The sequence below is a fragment of the Dendropsophus ebraccatus genome, chromosome 15 (assembly GCF_027789765.1).
Source record: "Dendropsophus ebraccatus isolate aDenEbr1 chromosome 15, aDenEbr1.pat, whole genome shotgun sequence".
NCBI lineage: Eukaryota > Metazoa > Chordata > Amphibia > Anura > Hylidae > Dendropsophus > Dendropsophus ebraccatus.
In genome coordinates this window covers 28,105,597-28,131,530 of record NC_091468.1, presented here as the reverse complement: position 1 = coordinate 28,131,530, position 25,934 = coordinate 28,105,597, and the positions used below count along the sequence as shown (strand labels likewise).

General features: G+C 43.5%; 1 protein-coding gene across 1 annotated transcript in view; it reads left to right on the top strand.

Annotated features, from left to right (window-relative positions):
- The window catches only part of PCNX2 (pecanex 2), a 105,272-nt gene that overhangs the window by 66,613 nt on the left and 12,725 nt on the right, over positions 1-25,934 (top strand). Inside the window, exons 21-27 of the mRNA XM_069954417.1 lie at positions 1,345-1,403; positions 5,219-5,434; positions 7,520-7,773; positions 7,987-8,220; positions 11,055-11,155; positions 12,332-12,476; positions 17,391-17,621. Coding sequence (XP_069810518.1) covers positions 1,345-1,403; positions 5,219-5,434; positions 7,520-7,773; positions 7,987-8,220; positions 11,055-11,155; positions 12,332-12,476; positions 17,391-17,621 — 1,240 coding nt within the window. The remainder of the gene's footprint in view (positions 1-1,344; positions 1,404-5,218; positions 5,435-7,519; positions 7,774-7,986; positions 8,221-11,054; positions 11,156-12,331; positions 12,477-17,390; positions 17,622-25,934) is intronic.

Below are 25,934 nucleotides of genomic sequence, written 5' to 3'. Positions count from 1 at the left end.
CCCTCATAATACCCACCCAGAAAGAGAGATATATAATGTATTATAAATTGAAATCGTACAAATTGGAAAGAGGGAATAAGAGTTATAAGAAGTAAGGAGAAATGAAGATAAAATTAAACCTTAGCTTCTTTTTTCATTTTTTTTTTTTTTTTTTTTTCATTTTTTCAGCCCAAACAAGGGCAGATGGAAAAAGATTTTTCTCCGTGGAGGGGAAAGTGTTTTCTCTGCTGGAGAGCAGAGCTCTGTTTTATTCTAGATTCCTGAAAACTTGTTGTGAACTGGAGTTTGGGGTCGGTCCTGCCCCTTTTAAAGCTTTCATCCTTGGCGGCTGTTTCCTGTCTTTTGGGAAGGGGAAGGACGCTCTCCAGGGGTGCTGTCATGGGCTCACAGAAAAACAATTACCGGTGAGTAATTTACGTTTTTCCCCTGCACTTACTACTGCATCAAGGCTTCACTTCCTGTAATAAGTGCAGGGAAAAAGCACTTTATAAGCATTTACTGTAATAAGTGTATATTGGCGATTTGTATAACTTTTGGGGGACAATACAATACTTTAATAAAAGTTTTCACTGGTCTTCTTCTTTAAAGGGTTAAAGTAAGTATAAAATGAGTCAAGTAAGTAATATTGCAGAAGGCCCTATTCCACGGAACGATTATCGTTAATAAACTCGCTCCAACGTCCGCTCGTTAACTATCACTAAATGATTTTTTTTCGAACTATAATACATAACACACGTGGGAACGTGAACGATATATGTAGTGTAACAATTATTTTGCAGTCGTTACATGGTTGTTTAAAACGTTCGCCGGGCTGATCATGACCATACGACACCTACTTTTTTTTTTAACCTTTTTATGAACGACTGAAAGATTTCTAATTTTACGAACCGATTAGCGAATTATCTTTCAAAGACAAACGATTTTTTTTTGACATGCTGAAAAACAATTTTGAACGACTTACCAACGATTTTATAGTTGTGGTTCGCTCGTTTACAGCTATTCCACGGAACGATTATCGTTAACGAGCGGTCGTTGGAGCGAGTTTATGAACGATAATCATTCCGTGTAGGGCCTTAAAGTGAATGTACCATCAGGCTCAGGCTGAAGCACAGGAGGCGGGCTACCCCACTCCCAGTGGGAGGAAACCCTAGGCCCTCTATGATATGGCTCCATTGATTCTAATTTCCTTCTACTGGGGGTGGGTTGGCCTGCCTCCAGTGCTTCAGCCTGGGCCTGATGGTACATTCCCTTTAAGACAGAGACCAGGAAAGGGCTGTACAGCTTATATTCACTTTTGTGAAATATTCCTCCCCAGCTGTGTGTTTATCTTCTTTTTATCATCAGCACCAAGAGGCTTGATAACATGAATACAAGACTTCAGCATCAGATTGAAAAAGATCCAGGTAAGCATTTCAAATACTTAATGACAGATATTATATGTTTCTTTGTTGTAATTTAAACAGAATCTTTTACTGATGTAGGCCACAGTTTTAGAACAAGCCTGGGATTCTCCTGAACAGGTTGTTGAAGAGGAACTCTAGATAAGAAAGATTTAACTCTGTTTATCCCCCAACCACAATCTAAACCTGCGTGTAATAGGTGTCTATTCCATGAATTGGTCAATTTTGTCTGCAGCACATCCTGACTCACCCTGAAGCTGCTGAAAATCCTCACTGCCTGCTCCATGCTGTCTCCACCCCTCTGTCCTCCCCCTCCCTTCTGAGACACAGGTCAAGCCTCATCTGTAGCCCTATCCACCTTTGACATCACACAGTGATCACCTGGCCAAGGCCGGGGGAACAGCTGCATCTCCTGAGTAGTAGACTGGACATACAGCAGCTAATAAGTACTGAAAGAGTTTTTTTTTATAGATGTAGATTACAAATCTCTGGTACTTTCTGGCATCAGTTTATTTAAAAGATTTTTTTTTTTTTGCTGAACTACCCCTATAACAGATAAAGTCCCCTTACGCTGTAAAGCATTATACTGGATGAGGTACAGCTTAAGGCCCCCTTCACACGTCCGGAGTGGCTCCTCACCGTTAATTGCTATCCCATAAAGAAGTATTTTGTCCCATAGAGACACTATTAAAATCCAAATAGTCAATGTCATCTCCGGCAGACAAAAAATAACTAGCTAATAACATAACTCGGATATTTGGGATTATTTGTTTTGTTCACAGCTCTTTTTGATTGGGACTCGCCTTCTTTACGCTTTTTCTTTTTGAATTTTTGGGATATTTCCTTTCCTGATATTTTTTGTTAACCCTTCTCTCAGGAAGACCTTTAATGCTCTCTTTTCTCGTCATATGGCATTTGTTTGGCTTACCAAAGAAACAGTTCTGGATAATAAGGAGTAGATGGACTCTCCCCAACTGATGAATAAAATATTGGATTCTCTTATTTTCTTAAAAGAAATGGAAATCCGGCAACTTAAGCAAGTCCGCAGTATCTTTATTTAGCTTCACAAGTTTTAAAATCCTCAATTTTTTTCATAGCATCTTGCTATGATCAACATCTACGTCAGTTTAACTAGCATGGATTTCTATCATTACTAGTGCTTCAAGCTGAACTGGTTGCTAAAGATAAAAACAATACATTTATATTAATGAAGTTGTTAGGGCTGCGGCAGTGCTGCACCTGATCTCCCTGCTTAGTGCAGACGCCGGAGCCCATGTGTGCAGGTTCGGCGCTGCCTCCTCTTTGGCCTCCAGGGGCGCCTTACCCAGCCACACTCCTGTCTCCTCCCGCTCTGCCCAGCGCGTGCGTCCCTGCCTCTTAGGTCACGTGCGCATCGGCTCTCGGCAATTTAAAGTGACAGTATGTCCCTACTTGCTGCTGCACCAAAACACTCCCCTATAAATACCATGCCTTTTTTATAAAGGAAATAAATAATTTGTTTGGTAGATGCTGTTTACCGTCTTTAATGAGGATGCATTCCATGCCACTTAACCCCATGGGGGCCACATCGATGTCTCAATGTACCCATCCCACCAAGGAAGGGGGTTAAGTGTCCCCCTTCCTTTCTGGGATGGGTGCAGTACTGAGGGGAGAAGGGGGGATACTCACCCTGACGTCTTCTTTCTTCACCAGAGCCTGGCACACTGAGCTACAAGTGTGCCAAGCTCTGCCTCTTCAAAGCAAAAGACAGTTTTCCGGGACACTGCTGCAGTCGCAGATGACAAGCCACAAGTGTTATTTCAGAGAGTCGGTGGCTAAAGCAGTGTCCGTGCTCAGCTGCTAATTGAAAGTAGACACAGAGAAGAAAACTCTCTGTGCCATGTCTACCACCCACTCCAGCAATGAAGGGTTCACTTGACCCCTTCCTTTCTGGAGTGGGTGTATTTGGGTTGGTATTTTGACCCAAACACAGACTTCAGCATTGAAAAAAAGACATTCACACATGAAGTCAAAAACACCAGAAAAAAAAACGCAACTGCATGAAAAAAAAACGCCATCTGCCATATTGGCATTTTTTGTGGCTTTGTTTTTTTGGGACGTAAAAAAGGCCAAACAAAAGTGCTGTGTGATGACACCCTTAATAGGTTTTTTTTTACAGTTTCGGACCAGAAATATATATATATTTTCTGTTCTTAACTATCTTTTATGATAAAATGAAGAATGTCATTAAAAGGTCTATTTGTTCGCAAAAAATTAAAATTAGCCCTCATACGACCCATTATGTAGAGTTTGAATGTAAGGAGTTACAAATTTGTCAAAAATCTTGTACAGGAGAAGAGGTTAAGACTGTCTTGGTAAATGTCTCCCAATGACTCACAGGTCCTGCTCCTTCTCTGTCTTCTGATGCTCAGTACTACACTACAGCTTGCAAGCTGCACATCAGAACATCAGCCCTCTCTGCCACTCTGGGCCCCTGAAGGCGCTGGGGCCCTGCCACTTGCCCGGGCAAACCCTGTGCTGATTCCAGCCCAGGTATCTAGGTGCTGTGGCTGCAGAACAAACCCAAATCACTACCCCTTACCCACCACTAGTATTGAGCAGACAGTTGGATGCCGCCCTTTGGTTGCCAGGAAACATTCATCATTCAATCATTGAGGACTGGGGACCAATGTGAAATCGGCTGGGCTGGAGAGCTAGAAAAACAGAATGCTGGATCACAGCAGTGCCGATAAGTATGTACTGCTGTGTGATCTGGAAACTGACAGCACAGATATATGTATCTCCTATATGTACAGTGAATCTTATATGCATACCTGTGCTGTCAGTTTCTATAGCTGCACTAACAATATGTGGACTGTTCGTGCAGCCCGTTCATAAGATTTTTTGTGTCTTGTGTCGGCCCCCAAAGCCGAGAAGTCTGTTCGTCTAAAAGGATCCTAAGAGATTGATTGAAAGGGAGTCAGTGGTCACACACTGTCAGGAGCATTGTAAATGTCCTGATACGTTTAGCAATGGTCAAAGGCCATTAGAGACTGGGAGATAAAGTGTGCTGCAAGTAGAGAAGGAAAAAAGTGTTTCTACAGGTCACTACACTAGTGGCGAAGCAAGTGGCTCCAGGTGGATGAGACCTAGTTATTAAAGGGATTGTAACCCATGCATTTTAATAGATTTTCTATAGTTTACATTAGAAATTGTTGTAAATTATAGCAGAAATCTACACCTAACTGAAGACGCTCCAAGGGGGAGATTCATCACGATGTGCCTCTGACGTATGCCACAGAAAAGGGGCCTTACCCCCCGCCTCTCCTGATGGGTGGACAGAGGGGCGCTGCTAGGTGGGGAGGAGGCGTGGCAGATGTATCATGATTTAATCATGATACAAATCTACACCTGCTCCCAAGCTGAAGTGGTTTTGTTCCAGGCTCCGGAGTGGGCTTCTTAGTAAATCCGTCCGGGGGAAAGGGGGCGGGGCTATACAATTACGCCAATTTCCTACATTGATTTGGTACTTCTTACTCCAGTAGCAGCATGAAAGGTTCCAACAACAGATGGTGGCCAGCTTAGCTGCAACCTGACCACTAGGCATCAAGAAGAGACTGCATAGTGTTTTTTTGCAATCGTCCTACCATTTTTAGAGACTGTGTCCACTCACTGTGAGAGAAGCCATCAGTCTGTGTACCTCAGATACTGAAACCATTATGCACATGTACAGTGACAGTAACTGCTAAAGATGTTGTGCCTCGCTGTCTGAAGAACTTGTGTCCGCGACATTACCGTGGGGGAAGTATTATGTGTCTCTTTTATTAATTTTTCTCCAGGAAATGATAATGATAACTTGAATTCAGTATTTTATGAACATCTGGCAAGATCATTACAGCATTCTTTGTGTGGGGATTTAATATTGGGAAGATGGGGCAACTATGCATCTGGTGACTGTTTTATCCTAGCCTCCGACTATTTAAATGCATTTGTCCATGTGATTGAGACTGGGAATGGATTTGTTACATTTCAACTTCGAGGACTTGAATTTAAAGGTAGGTAATAACCTTTCTATATTTGATGACCCCTTGTTTGTATACTGTACAGGAAAAGAGGAATGCGGCTCAGTGTTAGCCAGTGAAAGTCTGTGTAATACATGCAATAAATCTGGCTTACCAGAAATATAAGAATTGCAAGCTGTCAGAGTACACAGGCTCCATCATCAGGCAAGGTTACAAATGAAGAGTATGTATTAACTTGAACAGAATCTGAGCTTCAGTTACATAACCCCCCCCCCCCCCCCCGCCCCAAGCGTGTACAAGTAAGACAAACTCTCTTCGCTATGTATTTTAGTGCTGAACTGGTGATTAGTGTGGGGGTTGGGGGTTGGCACCCCGCTGATCAGGACATTTTGCCCAAAATACCCCTTTAAGTCCTATTGCCAAGTTCTGTTGTGGAAGTTCAAGCTCAAGCGCCACTTAGCCATGCCTCTCTGTGGCATCATCACCGCATAGGCCACGTCCCTCAGCGGCCATTAGTGTGGGCCCACTAGTGGGGGTGGGGCCTAGACCTATGGCGGCCTTTCCAATGACTGCTTGGGGGCGGGGCCTATGCGGTGATGATGTCACAGGTGTAGCTTATGGTGCGTTTACACAGACAGCCTGCAAGGCTCAATGAGCAGAGCGCCGATAACGCTGATCAATGCTATCCCTATGGCATAGCAATGATCAGTGTAAAAATACAAGTAGTGTATGTAGAAGTCCCCCAAAGGGACTTCAGATGTGTAAAAAAAAAAAAAAAAAGTTAAAAACACCAACACACTACCCCAAAACCCCTTCCCCAATAAAAGTCTAAATCACCCCCATTTCCCATTATATAAATAAAACATATAAAAATAAATAAATAAACATATAATATACCGTAGCGTGCGTAATTGTCCGATCTATTAAAATATAACAAGCGTCATTGTGAACAGAGAACGGCGTAGACGAAAGGAGGGTATTAATAAAAAACTAGAGATCATGGCGGAAAAAATGACACCCCATACAGCCCTGTAGGTGAATAAATAAAACTGTTATAAGCGTCACAATAGGCCCATTTTATTAATATTTAATTGCCAAAAAAAAGGATTTCTTAAAAAAAAAAAAATATATATATATATATATATATATATATATATATATAACATTAGAGAATCTGTGTAAACCTGCATATGGTTGTGTTCGGACTGACCTATAGAATAATAGTATAATGTCGCTTTTACCATATAGTGCATTACGTAGACACAGGAACCCCCCAAACTTTACCATATTGCATTCTTTTTTACGATTTCACCTATTTATATCTTCATAAATAATATATTTGGGATTCCATCATACATGTTATGGTAAAATGAAAGACGCCATTACAAAGTACAACTATTCCTGTAACAAATAAGCCATTACATGGCCTTGTAGATAGAAAACTGAAAGTGCTAGAGCTCTTAGAAGGGGAGGAGGGAAAAACGAAAGCGCAAAGATCAAAATTTGCGCGGTCCACTGGGTCATTTTGGGCCTGGTCCTCAAAGGGTTAAATATTAAAGGGGAAATTGGATTTTTTTTTCTTTCAAATCATGTCTGGAAAGTCCAGAGTAGCAGCAGAGTAGCCCCATAGAAAAGCTCTCATGCTCTGTAAAAAAAACTGACATGGACAGAGGTGGCAGCAGAGAGCACTGGGTCAGAGTGGAAAGCATACACCGCTTCTTGCAGGACACACAGCAGCTGATAAGTTCTGGAAGACTGGAGATTTTTAAATGGAAGTCAATTACAAATCTGTATAACTTTCTTTAAAAGAAAGAAAAATCATCAGAGTTCCCCTTTAAGACTGGTGTACAAGTACCCTTGTCTTGATAAATGCCCCCAACTGTGAGTAGACATTTACGTAACTTCTTATAGCGGCAAGCAAACATTGAAGTTAAGGGAAAAAAAATAAGACTCTGCATGTAGATAAGATTAATGTTACAAAATGCAGATGTAATATAAACAAAACAACAACGGAAGAGCAGAGGATTAGAGTACTGGTTCTTTTGTTACTGTTTTATTTTTGTTGTTTTATCTCAGACAACCCCTTTTAGGGTGTCTGTTTTTTTTTTTTCCCTAAAGGAACATACTGTCATCAACGGGAGGTGGAAGCAATAACTGAAGGTGATGAGGAGAACAAAGGATGCTGCTGTTTTCAGATTGGACATTTGCCAAATGTTCTTTCCTGTAATGCTGCTTTCAACTTGAGATGGCTAACGTGGGAGATAGCGAGAAGCCAATATGTTCTGGAAGGATATAGTGTGATTTATAGTAACGCAGCAAGTCTCTTCCAAGTGTTTGACCTGCGGAAAATCCTTATCAAATATTTTGTAAAGGTATGCATTGCAAACTGAATATTATGTACGATTTAGTGCAACTGAATACAGTGGAACCTTGGATTACCAGCATAACTCCTTGTTTATGATCCAAATATATATATATATATATATATATATATATATATATATATAATATGTGTGTGTGTGTGTGTGTGTGTGTATGTATATATTTATTTATATTTATTATATTATTTTGCATTGTCTCCACAGAGCATAATCTACTTTATTGTAAGATCACCCAAGCTGTTGTACTGGCTGAGAGATGAAACCATGCAGAAAGCTTTGCAGCCATTCGCAAAGTGGAATCACGTGGTATATGATCTGGCAATTTTCAACATTAATGTGGATGAAGATTACATTCCATGCTTGCAGGGTATTACACGAGCCAGCTTCTGTGGTGTCTATCTGGACTGGATTCAGTACTGCGCCAAAAGGGAGACAAAGGTATTGCTTGACAACGGAAAATGTATATTCTGTATATAGTGGAAATGTCTGTGGTGCACGGGCAGGCATTGGTAGGGTGCGTTCACACTGTGGAATTCTCAAGGAATTGTAGAGGAAAGTTTTCTGCTTGAAATTTCTCGTCTATTCAGCTCTGGCAGAACAGGTGTGGAATTTTAGCAGAATGCAAGCAGAATTTAAGCCCCCATTGACTTCTATAGGATTCCTCTAGCAGATTTCGCCCAAAGAAGTGACATGTCAATTCTTTGGGCAGAAAGCAGATCTGCGGCAGAAAATTCTGCTGTGTGAACTACAGAGTGGAAATCCCATTGAACAATGTTTACAGGAGAAATTTCAAGCTGAAATAAGAGCGAATTCCTCTTCAATTCCTCACCTAATTCCTTAGTGTGAACCCACCTGTACTCCAGAAATTAATAAAAGGCCTGTAATTTGCTGGTCTCAATAAATTCACCACTGTTATCATTATATATGTATACATGACTAAATTTAGTGAGTAGTACAAACATTTATTTATTTTATATGTATTTACACATTTCAAGTTACAGTGATATATGGGTGACGATATTTAAAGGGGTACTCTGTGCTAGACTGGGAAAAATACACCACTTCCTTCAGGACATACAACAGCTGATAAGTAAATGGAAGTAAATTTTAAATCTGTATAACTTTCTGTAGTTAATTTAAAAGAAGAAAGAAAAATTGTCAGAGTTCCCCTTTAAGGCTATGTTCACACTGCGTATGAATCCGTCCGTAGATCGTACGCCGCCGTACATGTGCGGCTGAAACTACAGGCGTAGGAAAAATCGACATGCGGCTGGATGCGTACGAACCGCGAACATACGCCCGTAGTAGAGTTATGCTTCCCTAGCTTGTTTCGGAGCGATCTGAAAGAGGTCATTTACTTGGAAATCTTCGCCCAGCCCAATAAAACTCACAGAACCTTTTGGATCGAAAAATCAAGTTCAATTTGGCTGAAATAAGTACTTTGTACGGGACCGCATGGAAATCCACGGCCGTGAGTTGGAACATTTCCGTCCTCAAACAATGGTCGTGTTCATTTTTCACGGCGCCGTATACGATCCGACGGTAAGCTCATACGTAGTGTGCATTGTGCGGGCGTATATTGTATACTTTCAAGCGAACGCATCAACCTCAAAACTACGTGCGTATATTCGCGGTTCGCACTACGGACGGAATCATACGCAGTGTGAACATAGCCTAAGACTGTAAATTACAAATATTTATAACTTTTTGACTTGATTTCAAAGATTTTTTTTTTTCCCCACTGGAGTACCCATTTAAGCTATATACTGATTATTGTAGTTTGGGGAGTTTGGGAAGTAAAAATGCATAAGATATTTGAAAATAATTATTAATAGAATAGTACTATTTAAGTAAATAAAATTGAAACTTTTAGTACAATTTTGACTGTTATGAATAGGACTATGACTTGGTAATTAATAATTGTTTATTAATATCAGCAAAAGCTTACCTTCAGGGTATGTTCACACATTTTATTTCTGCCATATGTTTGGATGGCCGTTGTTTTGAGACAAAAATATGGCTGTATTTTGATAATTACGACCGCAAGTGGTCATAATTTGAGCATGGTCATTATTTATTGTCGTAATTAACAAAGTACGACCATATTTACACCTCCAAATCACAGCCATCCTAAAAAACTACCGAAAAGAGGCGTTGTGCAAACATACCCTTATAGTAACACATAATAAAATTATATCATTAACATTCTGCTATATCAAGTCATTTAAATATTTAGTTGTTTAATTCCCACTTAGGCCATGTTCACACAACATATATTTTCGTAAAAGTACGTTGCCCATTGCAACAACGGCTGTGATTAATATGAAAATATATGTTACCTTGGAATCCCCGACAGAGTGAATACACATAGTATACGCTCTGGCCGGGATCTCTAGCTGCGCAGCAAACAACTGACATTTCAGTTTTCTGCGGCTGCTATTCATTGAATAGCGGCCGCAGAAGACCCTGTCAGTGCACACAGTGGCGCGAGTAGCTCCGGCCGCCAGCTCCATTGTGTGCAATGGAGAGTTCTGATGCGGGCGCACACTGATGCTAGCGGTGCTAAAGATCATCTGACCAGTACTGCAGTAACGACCGGGATGATCTTTAATAAGACCCGGCCGGGTCACGGAATGGCCTGTCTCATTTTTTTGATTGAAAATATCTTTATTACAATCAGTCGTCGTCAGGCATACATAAACTGTGACGCAGCACAGTTCAATAAATAAGACACTACATACTCAGCACCATGGTACAACATACAGCACAGGCTCCCTACGCTATACATCATACCACCCGCTACACTAACATTCCCGCATACCTTAACAATCCTAAAACAACAAACAATAAAGCAATACAGACAAGTGATGGGGTAAGGGGGGTGGGAAAGAGGTGGGTAGGGAGGGGGAATCACAGGCCCGAAGCTTTATTGAAAGACGACACAACACAAGGGGAGAGGGGGGAAGGAGAGGGGTATCAATCCTCTTCTTCCTGGTCCGATCTGTCCATGATGGAATAGTCTCTAAGCAGGCTGTGGACCAGCCTGCGGCAGTCCAGAAAGGACATCCTCTCCTTCTTCAGAATGAGGCGGTTCCTGGCAAGCCATATAGCGTCCTTAAAACAGTTCATAAGGCGCCAGGCCTCCCGGGTTGCCTCATCGCCGAAATTCCCAGGGAACAGGCCGTACAGCACCGCGCAGTGCGTTAGCCTGTTCCTGGGCACACAGTCCTGTCTCATACAGCATGTGAAAATAGCCTTATAATGTATTTCAGAAAGTAGCCACTGGCGAAGACTCGTTTTTGGTAACGCTTTCCTTTGGACTCTGTATATTGGGGAGAAGGCTTCTCGCAGCAGCGCATCAGGTGCCATTCAGGTGAATCTTTCACTTACATGTATTTTAAATATGTTTTGTGATTACAAAAAAAACTTTATTCACACCTTCTGCCTTCTGTCAATTCTTTCAAATGAGTAAATATAACCAATATTTTTTTTTACCTCTTTATTTTGTGCTTATTCAAAGTGGCTGAAAGCCTGTGCCGCCACATATGGTCACCTAGACATGTTCTGTTACTTTTGTGGCATCAGCAAGGGACTCAATGTGGATGAAGTGCAAGAAATAGAGACCCCTTCCTTTTTAAAATGACCTTGCCTTATCCTAGATCAGGGGTTCTCAACTGGCGGACCGCGGTCTGAACGTGGCGCGCGGAGGCCAGCTGTCCGGACCCCTGCTGCAGCTCAGTATACCTGTCTTTTGAGCTGCGCTCTGTACAGTAACTATGTGCACATGTAATGAGCCATTGGCTCCCTCCCTGTCAGTCACTCTTCTGGCCGCAGCGGTCACAAGAGGCCCCTCTTTGTATCTAGTGCTGGCGCTCGAGTGACATCACTGGAGTGCTGGTGCTAGGACAAGGGGAGCGCGGCCTCTTGTGACCGCTGCAGTGCAGCCACAAGAGGGGAAGAGAAGAGGAGACGCCCGGACCCAGATGAGTTTAAGTGTTTATGCTATATGGGAGGGGGAGCAAAGGGGGGCTACATACTACTGGGGAGCACAAAGCGGGGGTTTATATACTACTGGGGGAGCGCACAGAGGGGCTATATACTACTGGGGGACCGCACAGAGAGACTATATACTACTGGGGGGGTGCACAGGGGGGGCTATATACTACTGAAGGAGCGCAGAGGGGGCTATATACTACTGGGGGAGCGCACAGGGGGCTATATACTACTGGGGAGCGCACAGGGGGGCTACATACTACTGGAGGAGCACACATGGGTCTATGTACTACTGGGGGAGCACATAGCACCAACAACCCTTTCTATATTCATACTCCATCTATAGTAGAGAATTGTGTAAATAATCACTCTATATAGTGCCACCATGTTCTGGCTTAGAAGAGTAAATGCTTTGCTGAGATGCTGTGAAGGAAATAAAGTACTGTGTACTACTGGCTGAAATTGAGTGAATGAGAATTAACTGTGCACTAAGGGGGCTGTTAGGGGCTCCAAGACAGCTACTTGGATATTAACATTGTCCCAATTTTTCTTTTAGTTTGGATGCATTTCTCCATGGACTACATAACCTATTTAAGGGTCATTATCAGATATCCAAAGAAGAAGAATGGGTGTTTGCAGATATGGACTTACTACACACAGTCATTTCTCCGGCAATTCGGATGGCCTTGAAACTCCATCAGGTATGTGTGTAGTTCTGCTACTTATTTTATAGCTTCAGAAACTTGGGGACAGAATAGTTTAACATTTCTTAAACATGTACATTTAGAAAAAAGATTAAGGGGTGATTGAGGTAGTGATGAGGAAAGGAGATGACCCATTTTGTTTAGCTGTACCAGGAGTTTCTAAACAGAAATCAATGGCTAGGAAGTAAAATGTGTCCAAGTTTTATCCAATAAAAAAAATATGCAAATGTTAACCCTTACTCTGTGCTGTAACTGTCTTCACAACTGTCAAAGTTGGAGTGGTGATGCGTTTTTGCCGCACTTCGGCCCGCCTCACCACTACCTCCTCACAGCTTGTCTTGAATATTAATGGTGCCTGTCCCCCTGCCTCCTGGCGACATCATCTTTAGCTTTCTGGTTTCTGGGGATAGGCCAAAGCCTATCCCCTCAATGGCTTTGCTTAGTGTCGCTCCGACGCACTACGGCGCATGCGCGAATCATGCCGCGGGAGCGCGCAGTACACAGAACCAGGAAGCTAAAAATGATGTCGCCAGGATGCCGGGGGATGGGCGCCATGAATATTCAAGACAAGCTGGGAGGAGGTAGTGGTGAGGCGGGCCGAAGTGGGGCACGAAGACAACACCACTCCCCCTCTTTGACAGTTGTGAAGACAGTTACGACACAGATGGGGACAAAGTACAGGACCAATTTGAAAGAAAGGAATGACACAGCAATAGGAGACACAGACCTTCATCACACTGTCAACACCTCAGAACCAGAATAGGTGCTGACAGATTCCCTTTAAATTTATAAACAAAATTGTAAGGTTAGAAATAGAATTTTTCTATCGCAAAGCAACATATCTGAATGTACAGGATTTTGGCACAACTCTTTTAAAGTTTTCTCCAAAAATATATAAAAAGTGTAAAAAGCAGATTGTAACAAATATTTTTATAGGTATTCCATAGGAATGTCCATAAATATTTCCTTATAGACGCAAATAGTTCCTTATAGACCCTTGGTCAGGTGATCACTGTGTGATGTTAATGGTGGGCGGAATTACAGATTCTTCTACTAACTTCTACATCAAGTCTACCTAAAGTACTGTACTATTTTTGCACTAAGCACCTGTGAGCAGGCCTGTATTTAGAGTTCATGCTGCCCTAGGCACTTTGCATGCTGAGGCGCCCCCCTCGGCACTGGCAGGTTACATGCATGATATATACCCTGGCACTTAGGTGGCACTCTGCTTGATGCTCGCTGTTCCATCAAACAGACGTGGTGGAGGAAGGAAGGAGGCTGGGCACATCTTAGTTTTGGGACCGGTTCTGTCCAGTGTTGGACTTGGGTACCTGGGGCCCACCAGAGGAAATGATCCTTGGGGCCCACCAATATAGAACCAGTGAGACACGACAGGCTGACCCTGCCCTTCCCTGGATTCATCTGTATCTGTGACAAATCCCTACATTTATAAAGCTCTCAGGGTGTGCTGGGAGTTGTAGTCTCTGAGAGGACAACCCTATAATAAATCACTGTATGTAGAGTCTCCTGGGGGCTGCAATCTGTGGGTAACAACCATCGGCCCTGAAGGTCCAGCAATACAGCTGTCTACACTGTACTACAACTCCCAGCATATCCTGAGGGCGGCAGAATGTTAGTACATGCTGGGAGTTGTAGTGCCAGCAGTTGTAGTTTGGCCATAGGTGCATTATACACTGGATGCTTTGTGGCATATAAGAATACAGAGATCTGTGGGGGCACTGGACCACGGGTGCCTAGTGGCAAATACGGCCCTGCCTGTGAGCAGTATTGTTATTATAACCTGTATTGTTTTGAAGTTCTCTTAAACGAGAAGTCCGGCGAAAATTTTTATTTAAGTATTGTATAGCCCCCCAAAGTTATACAAATCACCAATATACACTTATTACGGGAAATGCTTATAAAGTGCTTTTTCCCCTGCACTTACTACTGCATCAAGGCTTCACTTCCTGGATAAAATGGTGATGTCACGACCCAACTCCCAGAGCTGTGCGGGCTGTGGCTGCTGGAGAGGATGATGGCAGGGGGATGCTCAGTGTCCCTCCAGTGCCCTCTGTCCCTCAGTGTCCCCCTGCAATCATCCTCTCCAGCAGCCACAGCCCGCACAGCTCTGGGAGTCGGGGCGTGACATCACCATGTTATCCAGGAAGTGAAGCCTTGATGCAGTATTAAGTGCAGGGAAAAAAGCACTTTATGTGCATTTCTGCTAATAAGTGTACAGTATATTGGTGATTTGTGTAACTTTTGGGGGGCAATACAATACTTTTATAAAAGATTTTGCTGGACTTCTCCTTTAAGTAAAGTTCACATTTTGGTAAGTCATCTATTACGCCGAACCTGCACCTCACACCAGTTCTACCAAGGTCTGGTTCCCGTGTGTTCGGGGGTGGGTACTATCACTCCTGGCCACCGTGACAAGTTGACCCAAAACACCAGAGCCCACCAGCTGCACACAACACTGCACCAGCACCCTGGGCCATGGCAGACTTATACGTCTTAAGTTTACAGGATCATTTTTAGCTATGTGCCAGTTTTGTGGAACAATCCCTGTTATTATAGAATCTTTAAATATTTGGAATAAGTCTCTGTCTTACACAGTACTTTTGGATTCTAATGTTTTTGAGAAGATATGGCTTTACGTCCACGATTCCAGCAGAATGTCTTTTTTTGGGATATGGATATATAGAATTGGTATTAGTAACAAACACTCCACCTGGGAAAAATCAGGACACAAAAAATTGTCATCAGCTTCTGTCAGAATAAAGAAGAATTATTGCTTTGGTTTTACTATCTCAACAAAACATATCACGGGATAGCAATATTATATTAAAGTGTCACTGTCGTTTAACAAAAAAAAATTGTCATAAAGACATGTTAAAAGTTTTGATTGGTGCGCGTCTGAGTGTTTAGACCAATGTTCCCTCTAAGCTTCAGCCACTGCTGAACGGAATGGCAAGAGAACTGAACAATGGTCAGGCAAAGTTGGGCAAATCAAAAACTTAACACAGGAACATCAGTACCACAGGCTCTATACACTATATACATTACAGTGCAGTTATATCAAATGACTCACAGGGGACGTCTTCTCTGATCAGAGTTCTTCCCTTTTCATCTTCTTCTCCATCTTTCCTGGGCCATTATGAGAACTTCTCCAAGCTACGAATCCGCAGAATCTGCCAGAGAAATATATTAGGCTCCTCACTCTGTCACCATCCTCATCTCTCTACAAACTGCACATCTGTATTGACCCCTTTGTGTCCTTATTTAGTGGGTAGGCTGACTCTATGTGACCCCCTTATAGTATATGCCCCCTCTGCCTCCTTATAGATGGTCCCTCTGTGTATTCCCTCTTATAGATGGCCCCCCTCTGTGTATTCCCTTTAATAGATGGCCCCCTGTATTGTCCCCCTCATAGATTGCACCCTTATCCGCCTTATAGATTCCCCCCCCCGTGTTGCCCCCCTCATAAATGCCCCCTTACGTTGTCCCATGTATAGATGCCCCCCTCCCTGTGTTGTCCCCCTTATAGATGCCCCTTGTGTTGGCACCCCCTTATGTTCCTCCCCTGTGTTATCCCCTTATAGATGCCCCCACTAATATCCCCCTTATACATGCCCCCCTAATTTCCCCCTTATAGATGGCCCCCCTAATATCCCCCTTATAGATGGTCCCCCTTATACATGCCCCCCTGTTATTCCTCTTATAAATGCCCCCTGTTATCCCCCTTATAGATGGTCCACCTAATAATCCCCCTTATACATGCCCCCCCCCCCCCTGTTACCCTCCCTTATAGATGGTCCCCCGTGCAGATAAAAAGAAAAAAAAAAACAATTAACCTAACAAATCGTTCCCTGTCGTTGCTCTCTTCTCCTCTTCTCCCCTGGCTGCTGCTCTGCTCCCTGGGGGTGTCCCGGGGATTCCCGGGAAGCTCAGTGTGCTCCGGGGCAGGTACTTCCGGTACAGGGAGCGTCTCTAAGACACGCTCCCTGTTCCGGAAGTCCCGGCCAACGCACAATGAGCTTCCTGATGTGTGCGCCGTCTGGGACACCCCCAGGGAGAGGAGCAGCAGCTGGGGGCCGAATTGCCTCTTGAGACCCTCAACAGAATACTGCTTGCGGTCACAAGAGGGATTGGGAAGGGGAATGTCAAGCCAACCTCACATTCAGTCTTCTGATAGGCTGCAGGACAAAGGTTTCTGCAGTCTGTGAGAAGGAATGGCGGGGCAGGTACAAGCAGTGCCACCACCGCCATTCTATCTGTATCTGTGTCCAGAAGAGGACGCGGATACAGTGTTCTTTGTGAGCTGCCGCCCAGAGATCTCAGGCCTCCCTGCCAGCTGAGCGGCCGCGCGCCGCACAGCTTACAGGGAACGTTGGTTCAGACCCGTACCGATTGTGAGAACAAGCGAGGAGAAGACTGTGCTGCAGTGTATAGACTTACATTAGGAGTCCGACTTTATGTGAAACAGGACGGGGAGCTGTGATGATCGAATTCAGTAGGGGCTGCAACCTCACTATGCAAATGAAATGTTCTTTAACAGCTTTGGGAGGGGAACTGGTAGGAATGCTGTTAGTGGAAAGTAGGCAGAATAAGAGGACTGTGATAGAAAGATGAGGGAAAGCAATGCATTCTGGAAATAGTAGAACTGCTCATCCAGGAAGGACAGAAGTAAAGCTCCCAAAACAAATCGATTTTGTGGTGGATTTCAGAACTGGGGCAGACTGGTAACTGACGGTATATGCTTTTACTAGCTCTCGGAGTACCCCTTTAATTCTTATAAAACGGTTCCTTACAGCACATTGTCATTCTAGAAATATAACTTGATAATTTGCATATTGATGTGAAATGTAAAATCTCACTGATAAAAGTTATATTTTTGCATGTGTGTAACAGAGTCAGTTTGCTTGTCCAGAAGAATACGAGGATCCTCCTGCACTTTACGAAGCAATCAAAACATTTGGAGAAAAAATTGTCATTTGTGATGAAGAAGATCCTGCATGGAGGTCTGCTATTCTGTCTAATAAGAAAGAATTGCTGACTTTGAGACACGTTGTTGAAGATGGAAGTGATGAATACAGTGTCATCATGCTTCACAAAAGCTACCTCAACTTCAAAGTTATCAAGGTACAAAATAAAGGCAATTTTTACACAAATACTGTATTTTCTCCATTGTCTTAGACGTCTGTTTACACAGAAAAGTTATCTGACAGATTATGTGCCAAAGATTTGAAGCCAAAGCCAGAAACAGACTATAAACAGAGATTAGATCATAAAGGAAAGACTGAGATTTCTCCTCTTTTCAAATCCATTTCTGGCTTTGGCTTCAAATCTTTGGCAGATAATCTGTCAGATAATCTTCCTGTGTAAATGGACCCTTAGAGGTGTTAATGAGTACCTCTTACTAATATGATTACTGCCATCTAGAGTGAAAACTTTATATATATATATATATATATATATATATATATATATATATATAAACTCATATTGAGCAATACAGCCAGTTGCTTACTGTTAGTGGTTTTGCCATAAAATATCCCCTATCCTGTGGAAATCTGGGCATTAGTGGCTAAGTAGGAGATCGCGGGGGGTCAGACCTCTGTACCCCCCGCTGATCTCCATATCAGGCCCACCAGCTCAGTTATGGATGAGCCATGGGTATGGCACGTGACCGGCAACTCTATTCATTCTATGGAGCCACTGAAAGAGACGAGTATGTGGTGTCCCACTAGGGGTGTTACTGTTGTATACAGCCTTCGCAAAAGTCTGTACTTTTTGTTTTCTAATTATTGTAAAAGTAGTATTAGTTGACCACTAGATGTCGCTGTATTATGTATTGGTATATGGAAGCTGCAAAGCTGAAGGATCGCAAAGGGTTATTGTGTTTATGTGTACCAGAGTCTGTAGACCAGTAGGGTTTCTGCTTTTACCTCTCCTCTCTGTTCTTCTATTGCACTCTTTTCACCCAATCACAGCGCACCATACACGCTGTAGAGGAAGTTAGTCCCTTGGGTGGGGGACGAGCAAGAGCTTTCCATTCGGGATGGTGTTGAGGAAGGACGCAAGCTAGATAGCTCTCCAAAGCAGTCTTGTCCGGGCCCTGGCCCTCTGCCAGGTCCCCAGAGTTCAGTTTTAGCCAGTCCCTCGCATGGGTAAGACGCAAGACAGCACACTGTTACCAACCTTCTCACAAGTATCTACACAAAGCACTATACAGTGTTAAACCTCTTAGGAGAGGACCAGCCAAAAGATAACCTCAACCCATGCCGTGGACAAGGAGAAGTCACAGTGCAGGACTGTATCCACTATAGAGCCAAAGAGCTAGGAACTGATCCAGGTGAAGCAAAGTTGCAGTAAGCCTATCAACTACATCTCGCAGTACGGGTGTCAGCAGGGAACCCTCAGCATCCCGCTTAGCCCAGGTAACCAGGTCTGGGGCCTGTGTCACCCATTAGTACGGTTCGGCCAATGCTAGTGGGCATAAGGTGGTGTGAAGACTTAGGTGAATATACAGGCACAGGTGTTCTTCTTCATCTACAAGTATTCTATTGTATCCTCCAACATCCCGGCAGAGCACACTACTACATCACACCTGTGTGCCCACCTGGCACTGGCATCACGTGACAACATAATAAGGTCCGGCTGTATCTCGGCCATCCACCACAGGAGTGGTGTCGCACCACAACACCTAGCAAGTGACCGGTCGTCCCTCCGATATAACACCTACGGGGGGCTCACCACAAGTATATCGCTCTTCTGTCGTACTTGGCTCTTTCTGTCAGCTCCATAGGAATTAATAAAGCCGCGGGTAAAGCGATATACCCACGGCTCTATTCATAATACAGAAACCGGAAGCCCGATATAAAGATCTCCTACTTTTCCGCATCCTGCGCATAGGGTAAAAGTGAATTATACCCTGGAATACAACTTTAAAGGAATGGGTAAGTTACAGGACCAAGACAGATTATCAAGCTAGGGGCTATTTAGTTTACAAAAAAGACACCTAAGGGCGATCTGATCACAGTGTACAAATATATGAATGGACAGTACAGAGATCTTTCTAGTGATCTTTTTACACCTATGGCTATGTTCACAACTACTTGCCTACTCCCCCGTGCCGGTGAACACGTGAGCCGGCCGGCACAGGGGGAGTAGGCGAATTTTGTGCACCAGTACAGACAGGATTCTTCCCTGTAAGAGCAAGGGAGGCCTAGATGCTTTTTTCTATAATTATAATATTACAGGTTATGGGCCTCAGATTACATGTGATAGAACGCTGATCCAGGGATTATTCTGATAAACAGCCACAGGAGGATAATATACTTTATTTTCCGGTGTATAAGACAACCCCTGACTTTCAAGAAGATTGTCAGGGGTTCACCTTATACGCTGAAAAAAATGTTAACTCCTGCCTGACCGGAGCCCTGCTGCGGTCAGGCAGGGGTTAACTGCAGCTAATTTTTTTTAAAAACAAACAAACAGTTAACTCACCTGGGGCCCATTCCCAACCTCTGCGCCTCTTGTATCGTTCCCGGCGCAGGCAGCGTGACTTACAGGCTGTGTGATCCCGAAGCTCCAGATAAGCATCTCATCGGAGAAGCTCAGAGACGCTTGGCTGCGGGGAGAGCTTCGGGGATCCCCAGTGCAGTCAGTGAACGTCACACTGCCTGCGCCGTTAACAGGACAGGAGGCCCACAGAGGCCGGGAACGGGCCCCAGGTGAGTTTGTTTGTTTTTGTAGTGGTCGCCCCCATACGGTGGATCCTGGGTTGTACGCAGTGAGCACTGGAAAGACTTCACATACAACACAGCACTGTATACGATTGCTGGAGTGCATATGTGGTATCCCACCACAGGTGTTACTAGTCTGAACACCCCTCGCAAAAACCTGTAACTCAAAGTTAAGTGGTAATGAAGTCATGTATAAGTTTTGCCACTAGATGTCAGTAGTATGTGTATTCATGTACGTATATTGCACAGCTGTAGTGAACTAAGGGTTATTGTTTTGTTTATGATTTGCACACCAATGAGAGCTGCTCTTCTCTTCCACCTATCTTCTTTCTTCTTACACTTGTCCACCACTCACAGGAGCTGTTACATACCCTGTAATGTATAAGTGAGTATAGACCCTCACTTAGTCAGTCTTAGTCAAGTTTCTGTAAAGAGAGGATGCAAGACAGGAAGGTCCCTGCTGTAGTCAAGCTGGGCCCTGGCTCTGCCAGGTCCCCTGTCGAAGACCAGTAGTCAGGTCTCGAGTGTGGTAGTGGACAGAAGTATGGAAGATACAGAGACTTTTCTTCTTTGAAGCAAAACTTCTACCTCTAATGCAGTGCTAAACACCAACAGAGAGGACAAGTCAGGGATCACCCCAACCCATGCCATGAACAACTTAAACACTGTGCAGAACAGTATCCTACAAGCTAGAGGAACTGATCTGGATAGAGCAAAGCAACCAAGAGCCTATGTACTCTATCTAACAGCGCAGGTAAAACCAGGTAACTTTGGACACCTTAATCAACTCAGGTAACTAGGTCTGGGGCTTGTGTCACCCTAGTAAGACGGTTCATGCGACACTGTAGGGCAACAGGTGGTTACAGCGACAAAGGTCAAAACATGGGCATTCTTCTTCTTTCAAGTATTCTCAAGGATCCTTCTACTTCTTCTAAAGTTCCGGCAGAGCACAGTACTACATTGGGTTGGGACTCTCAAGACAAACTCCTCTCCTTTGAACTCACTCTATTCTTCTCAAAACGCAACCAAGTCAGCACTGCTACTCTACTTTCACTACCTCTGCAGTTCTCGGTGCAGATCTAGCCAAGTCAAGTCCAAACTGACTGTCTACTTGTATGCTAACATATTCATCATTAAAGGAAGAGTTTATTTAACCAGGACTCAGTGGTTATTGTACTAGCACCTACACAGCAGCTACACCGCCCTGGGTCATCTCCCCTTTCTGTGGGGGGGCGATACAGACAGTCCAGGTGGGTCATCAATCCACTCCGGACCATCGTGATAAGCGCCCAAGGGACCCATCACAACCCAGCAGGTCACCGACGAGTGGGAAAAGGTATAGCCAACCACAAAAAAACTAAAAGCAGGTGTGCTCTATACCAGTGTGTTGATTTAGCATTTGCCTCACGACACTATACTATCTGGCTGAACTATACTCCACCGACCAACCACCATTGTAGTGGAGTCGCACTCTACCACCTAGCAAGTGACCGTTCGCAGCTGCTACACCACCTACACGCCACACATATACAGTACAGTAGTAGTACAGTCAGTGCACCACCATCTTCCATCCTTCACAGTGGTGGGGTGGGGGGGCACTATACAGTAAAAGCATGAATGAAGAATCCAGTGCATTGTGCTACCTGTCTGAGACATTGTTACTGTGTGGTGGCAGAAGGAGCGGTAATTGGTCTTTTGCTTAGTGGATTTTATTTAGTAACCGTATGATTCCCCTATTGATCAGCTTTTATCAATGATAACAGAACAGTTGGCTCTGCTCCCTATAGCATCTACTGCAGTAACCAACGGCGCTGCCAGACAGAAAGCTGAGCCAAATTATTCTGGTTCCCTTCCCACTGTAGTGCGGCTGCCGAACAGCTGGTGCTCACCAAACAACAATTAATAACCTATCCTGTGGACCAGGGGGCTTATCAGGGCATCTAGTCCTGTACGATTATATATTTGTGTGCTATGTATTCCCATCCAGGGTCTTTTGTGTGCGTTTATTACAACTTTATGATCTGTATGTAAGTGCAGAGACACTATGTCACTATTGGATTTGGCTAGGTTGACCAGATTGAAGATTTTGCCACGTGTCATTGTGGAGAGGCTGGTGAAAATGGTGTTCATACAAGGAAAGAAATGTCAGCCATATAGTTCTATATAGCTGGCATGATGGAAAAAGCCGAGGCTATTTCTTCACTCTTTGGGAATGCATTGTGCAAGCGTCTGTGCTTTCTGCTTCTGCCCTGACCCATTTTTGGCTTCTGATAATAAGAAGCTCAGCAGGAGTCCTGGGAAAACGTTCTGTTAATTGGCGACAAGAAGTCACTATGTAAATCTAATGAGTTACCTTCAGACAGTCTGGAACTGACATGTTTATTCTTCTTAGACCTATATTTCTTTGTCATAATGGGCCTGGGGATACTTTTCTCTGCATCCTCATTTGTTCTCCGAAAACCAATGACTGATAAAATCCTCTTACTATGGATTAACTCAGCTGCAGCATTTCAAAATCTGCTTTGAAAAATCCTGTAAAAACATTGTGCATTGCTTTTAAACTGGTAGTGAAATTACAGGTAAGAAAAACCTGTTCAGTCTATCTGCATCATTTGAAGGGGTATGCTGGTGAAAAATGATTTTATTTATTTATTTATTTCAAATCAACTGGTGTCAAAAAGTTATATGTATTTGTAAATTATTTCTATTTAAAAATCTCCAGTCTCCCAGTACTTATCAGTTGCTGTATGTCCTGCAGGAAGTGGTGTGTTATTTGTAGTCTGACACAGTGCTCTCTGCTGCCACCTCTGTCCATGTCAGGAACTGTCCAGAGCAGTAGCAAATCCTCATAGAAAACCACTCCAGCTCTGGACAGTCCCTGACATGGACAGAGGTGGCAGCAGAAAGCACTGTGTCAGACTGGAAATAGTAGACCACTCCCTGCAGGACAGACACCAGCTGATAGGTACTGGAAGACTGGAGATTTTTAAATAAAAATAATTTACAAATCCGTGTAACTTTGTTAATTTAATTTTTTTTTTACCAGAGTATCCCTTTAACTATAGTATAGTATTATGTTCTAGTGCACAGAATCACTTTATTTCTCACTTTGTGGCCTTATTCATCTTCAACCGTAGATGAAGCATGACCAAAAAAGTTGTCCCCAACATCTATAATTTTTTAGTATTTCTATTATTGGATATATTTTCCTGTTTACGATTTATAAGTGGTCCGGATTGTTTTCTTTACTCTCAGATGTCGTCTCTCCATGCTTCCCTGCCTTCTTCCACTTACTCTGTTTTACTGAAATATTGAGGCACCAAGACTGCAGCTGCATCTCCCATTGATGTGCATGTCTGTTCCTCTCCATACTTACTTTAGGGACTGGAGAGGGAAGAGGGATTGCAGGTTGCTGGAAAATGAGGAGGATGTCATTGTCTCTTTATAATATACTAGAAAATGTACCCGGCGCTGCCCGGGTATAAAGTGTCAGTGTGTTAATTAGATTTGTTCTATGGTGCCCAGGAGGTCAAGCTAAAGGTATTGTTTCATCTGAGTTAATCAGTGGAATTAGTGTATACCTGTAGTGCATAGTTGGAGGGGTTCTGTATACCCACAATGTATAGTTTTTAGGGGTCTCGCATATCTGTAGTGCATAGTTGGGGGGGGGGGCTGTATACCTATAGTGTATAGTTGAGGAAGGTCCTGTATACCTACAGTGTACAGTTGGTGAAGGTCCTGTATACCTGTACTGTATAGTTTGGGGGTCCTGTATACCTGTAGTATATAGTTGGTGCTGTATACCTGTAATGTATAGTTGGTGGAGGTCTTGTATACCTGTAGTTTATAGTTTGAGGGTCCTGGATACCTGTAGTGTATAATTGGTGGAGGTCTTGTATACCTGTAGTATATAGTTCGGGGGTCCTGTATACCTGTAGTAAATAGTTTGAGGGTCCTGTATAACTATAGTATAGAGTTGGTGGAGGTCCTGTATACCTGTAGTGTATAGTTTGGGGTCCTATATACCTGTAGTATATAGCTGGTGGAGTTCCTGTATACCTGTAGTATATTTGGGGTCCTGTATACTTGTAGTATAGAGTTGGTGAAGGTGCTGTATACCTGTATTATAGAGTTGGTGTAGATCCTGTATACCTGTAGTGTATGGTTTTGAGGTCCTGTATACCTGTAGTGTATAGTTTGGGGTCCTATATACCTGTAGTATATAGTTGGTGGAGTTCCTGTATACCTGTAGTGTATAGTTTTGGGGTCCTGTATACCTGTAGTGTATAGTTTTGTGGAGGTCCCGTGCACTTGTAGTGTATAGTTTTGGGGTCCTGTATACCTGTGGTATCCTGTATACCTGCAGGGTTGTATTTACCCGTATGGCAGTGTTATTCAGTCACAGTGTGTCGGTATTGGTCATGTCTGGTATGGGGGTGTTATCCAGTCACAGTATGGCGGTATTGGTCAGGTCTGGTGTGGTGGTGTTATCCAGTAACGGTATGGTGGTATTGGTCAGGTCTGGTATAGCGGTGTTATCCAGTCACAGTATGGCTGTATTGGTCAGGTCTGATATGATGGTGTTATCCAGTCACAGTATGGTGGTATTGGTCAGGACTGGTGTGGCGGTGTTACCCTGTCACAGTTTGTCGGTATTGGTCAGGTCTGGTATGGCAGTGTTATCCAGTCACAGTATGGCGGTATTGGTCAGGTCTGGTATGACAGTGTTATCCAGCACAGTATGGCGGTATTGGTCAGGTCTGGTATGGCAGTGTTATCCAGTCACAGTATGGCGGTATTGGTCAGGTCTGGTATGACAGTGTTATCCAGCACAGTATAGCGGTATTGGTCAGGTCTGATGTGGCAGTGTTATCCAGTCACAGTATGGCGGTATTGGTCAGGTCTGGTGTGGCAGTGTTATCCAGTCACAGTATGGCGGTATTGGTCAGGTCTGGTGTGGCGGTGTTACCCAGTCACAGTATGGCGGTATTGGTCAGGTCTGGCAATGTTATCCAGTCACAGTATGGCGGTATTGGTCAGGTCTGATATGACAGTGTTATCCAGCACAGTATGGCGGTATTGGTCAGGTCTGGTGTAGCAGTGTTATCCAGTCACAGTTTGGTATACCTGTTGTGCCCTGTATATACATGTACTGTATGGATGGAGTAGGGGGTCCTGTATATACATGTACTGTATAGATGGAGTAGGAGGTCCTGTATATATATGTACTGTATAGATGGAGTAGGGGGTCCTGTATATACATGTACTGTATAGATGGAGTAGGGGGTCCTGTATATACATGTACTGTATAGATGGAGTAGGGGGTCCTGTATATACATGTACTGTATAGATGGAGTAGGGGGCCCTGTATATACATGTACTGTATAGATGGAGTAGGGGGTCCTGTATATACATGTACTGTATAGATGGAGTAGGGGGTCCTGTATATACATGTACTGTATAGATGGAGTAGGGGGTCCTGTATATACATGTACTGTATAGATGGAGTAGGGGGTCCTGTATATACATGTACTGTATAGATGGAGTAGGGGGTCCTGTATATATATGTACTGTATAGTTGGAGTAGGGGGTCCTGTATATACATGTACTGTATAGATGGAGTAGGGGGTCCTGTATACATGTACTGTATAGATGGAGTAGGGGGTCTACCAGTTATTACTGTGGATGTTGTGAGGCAGCTTCCCTA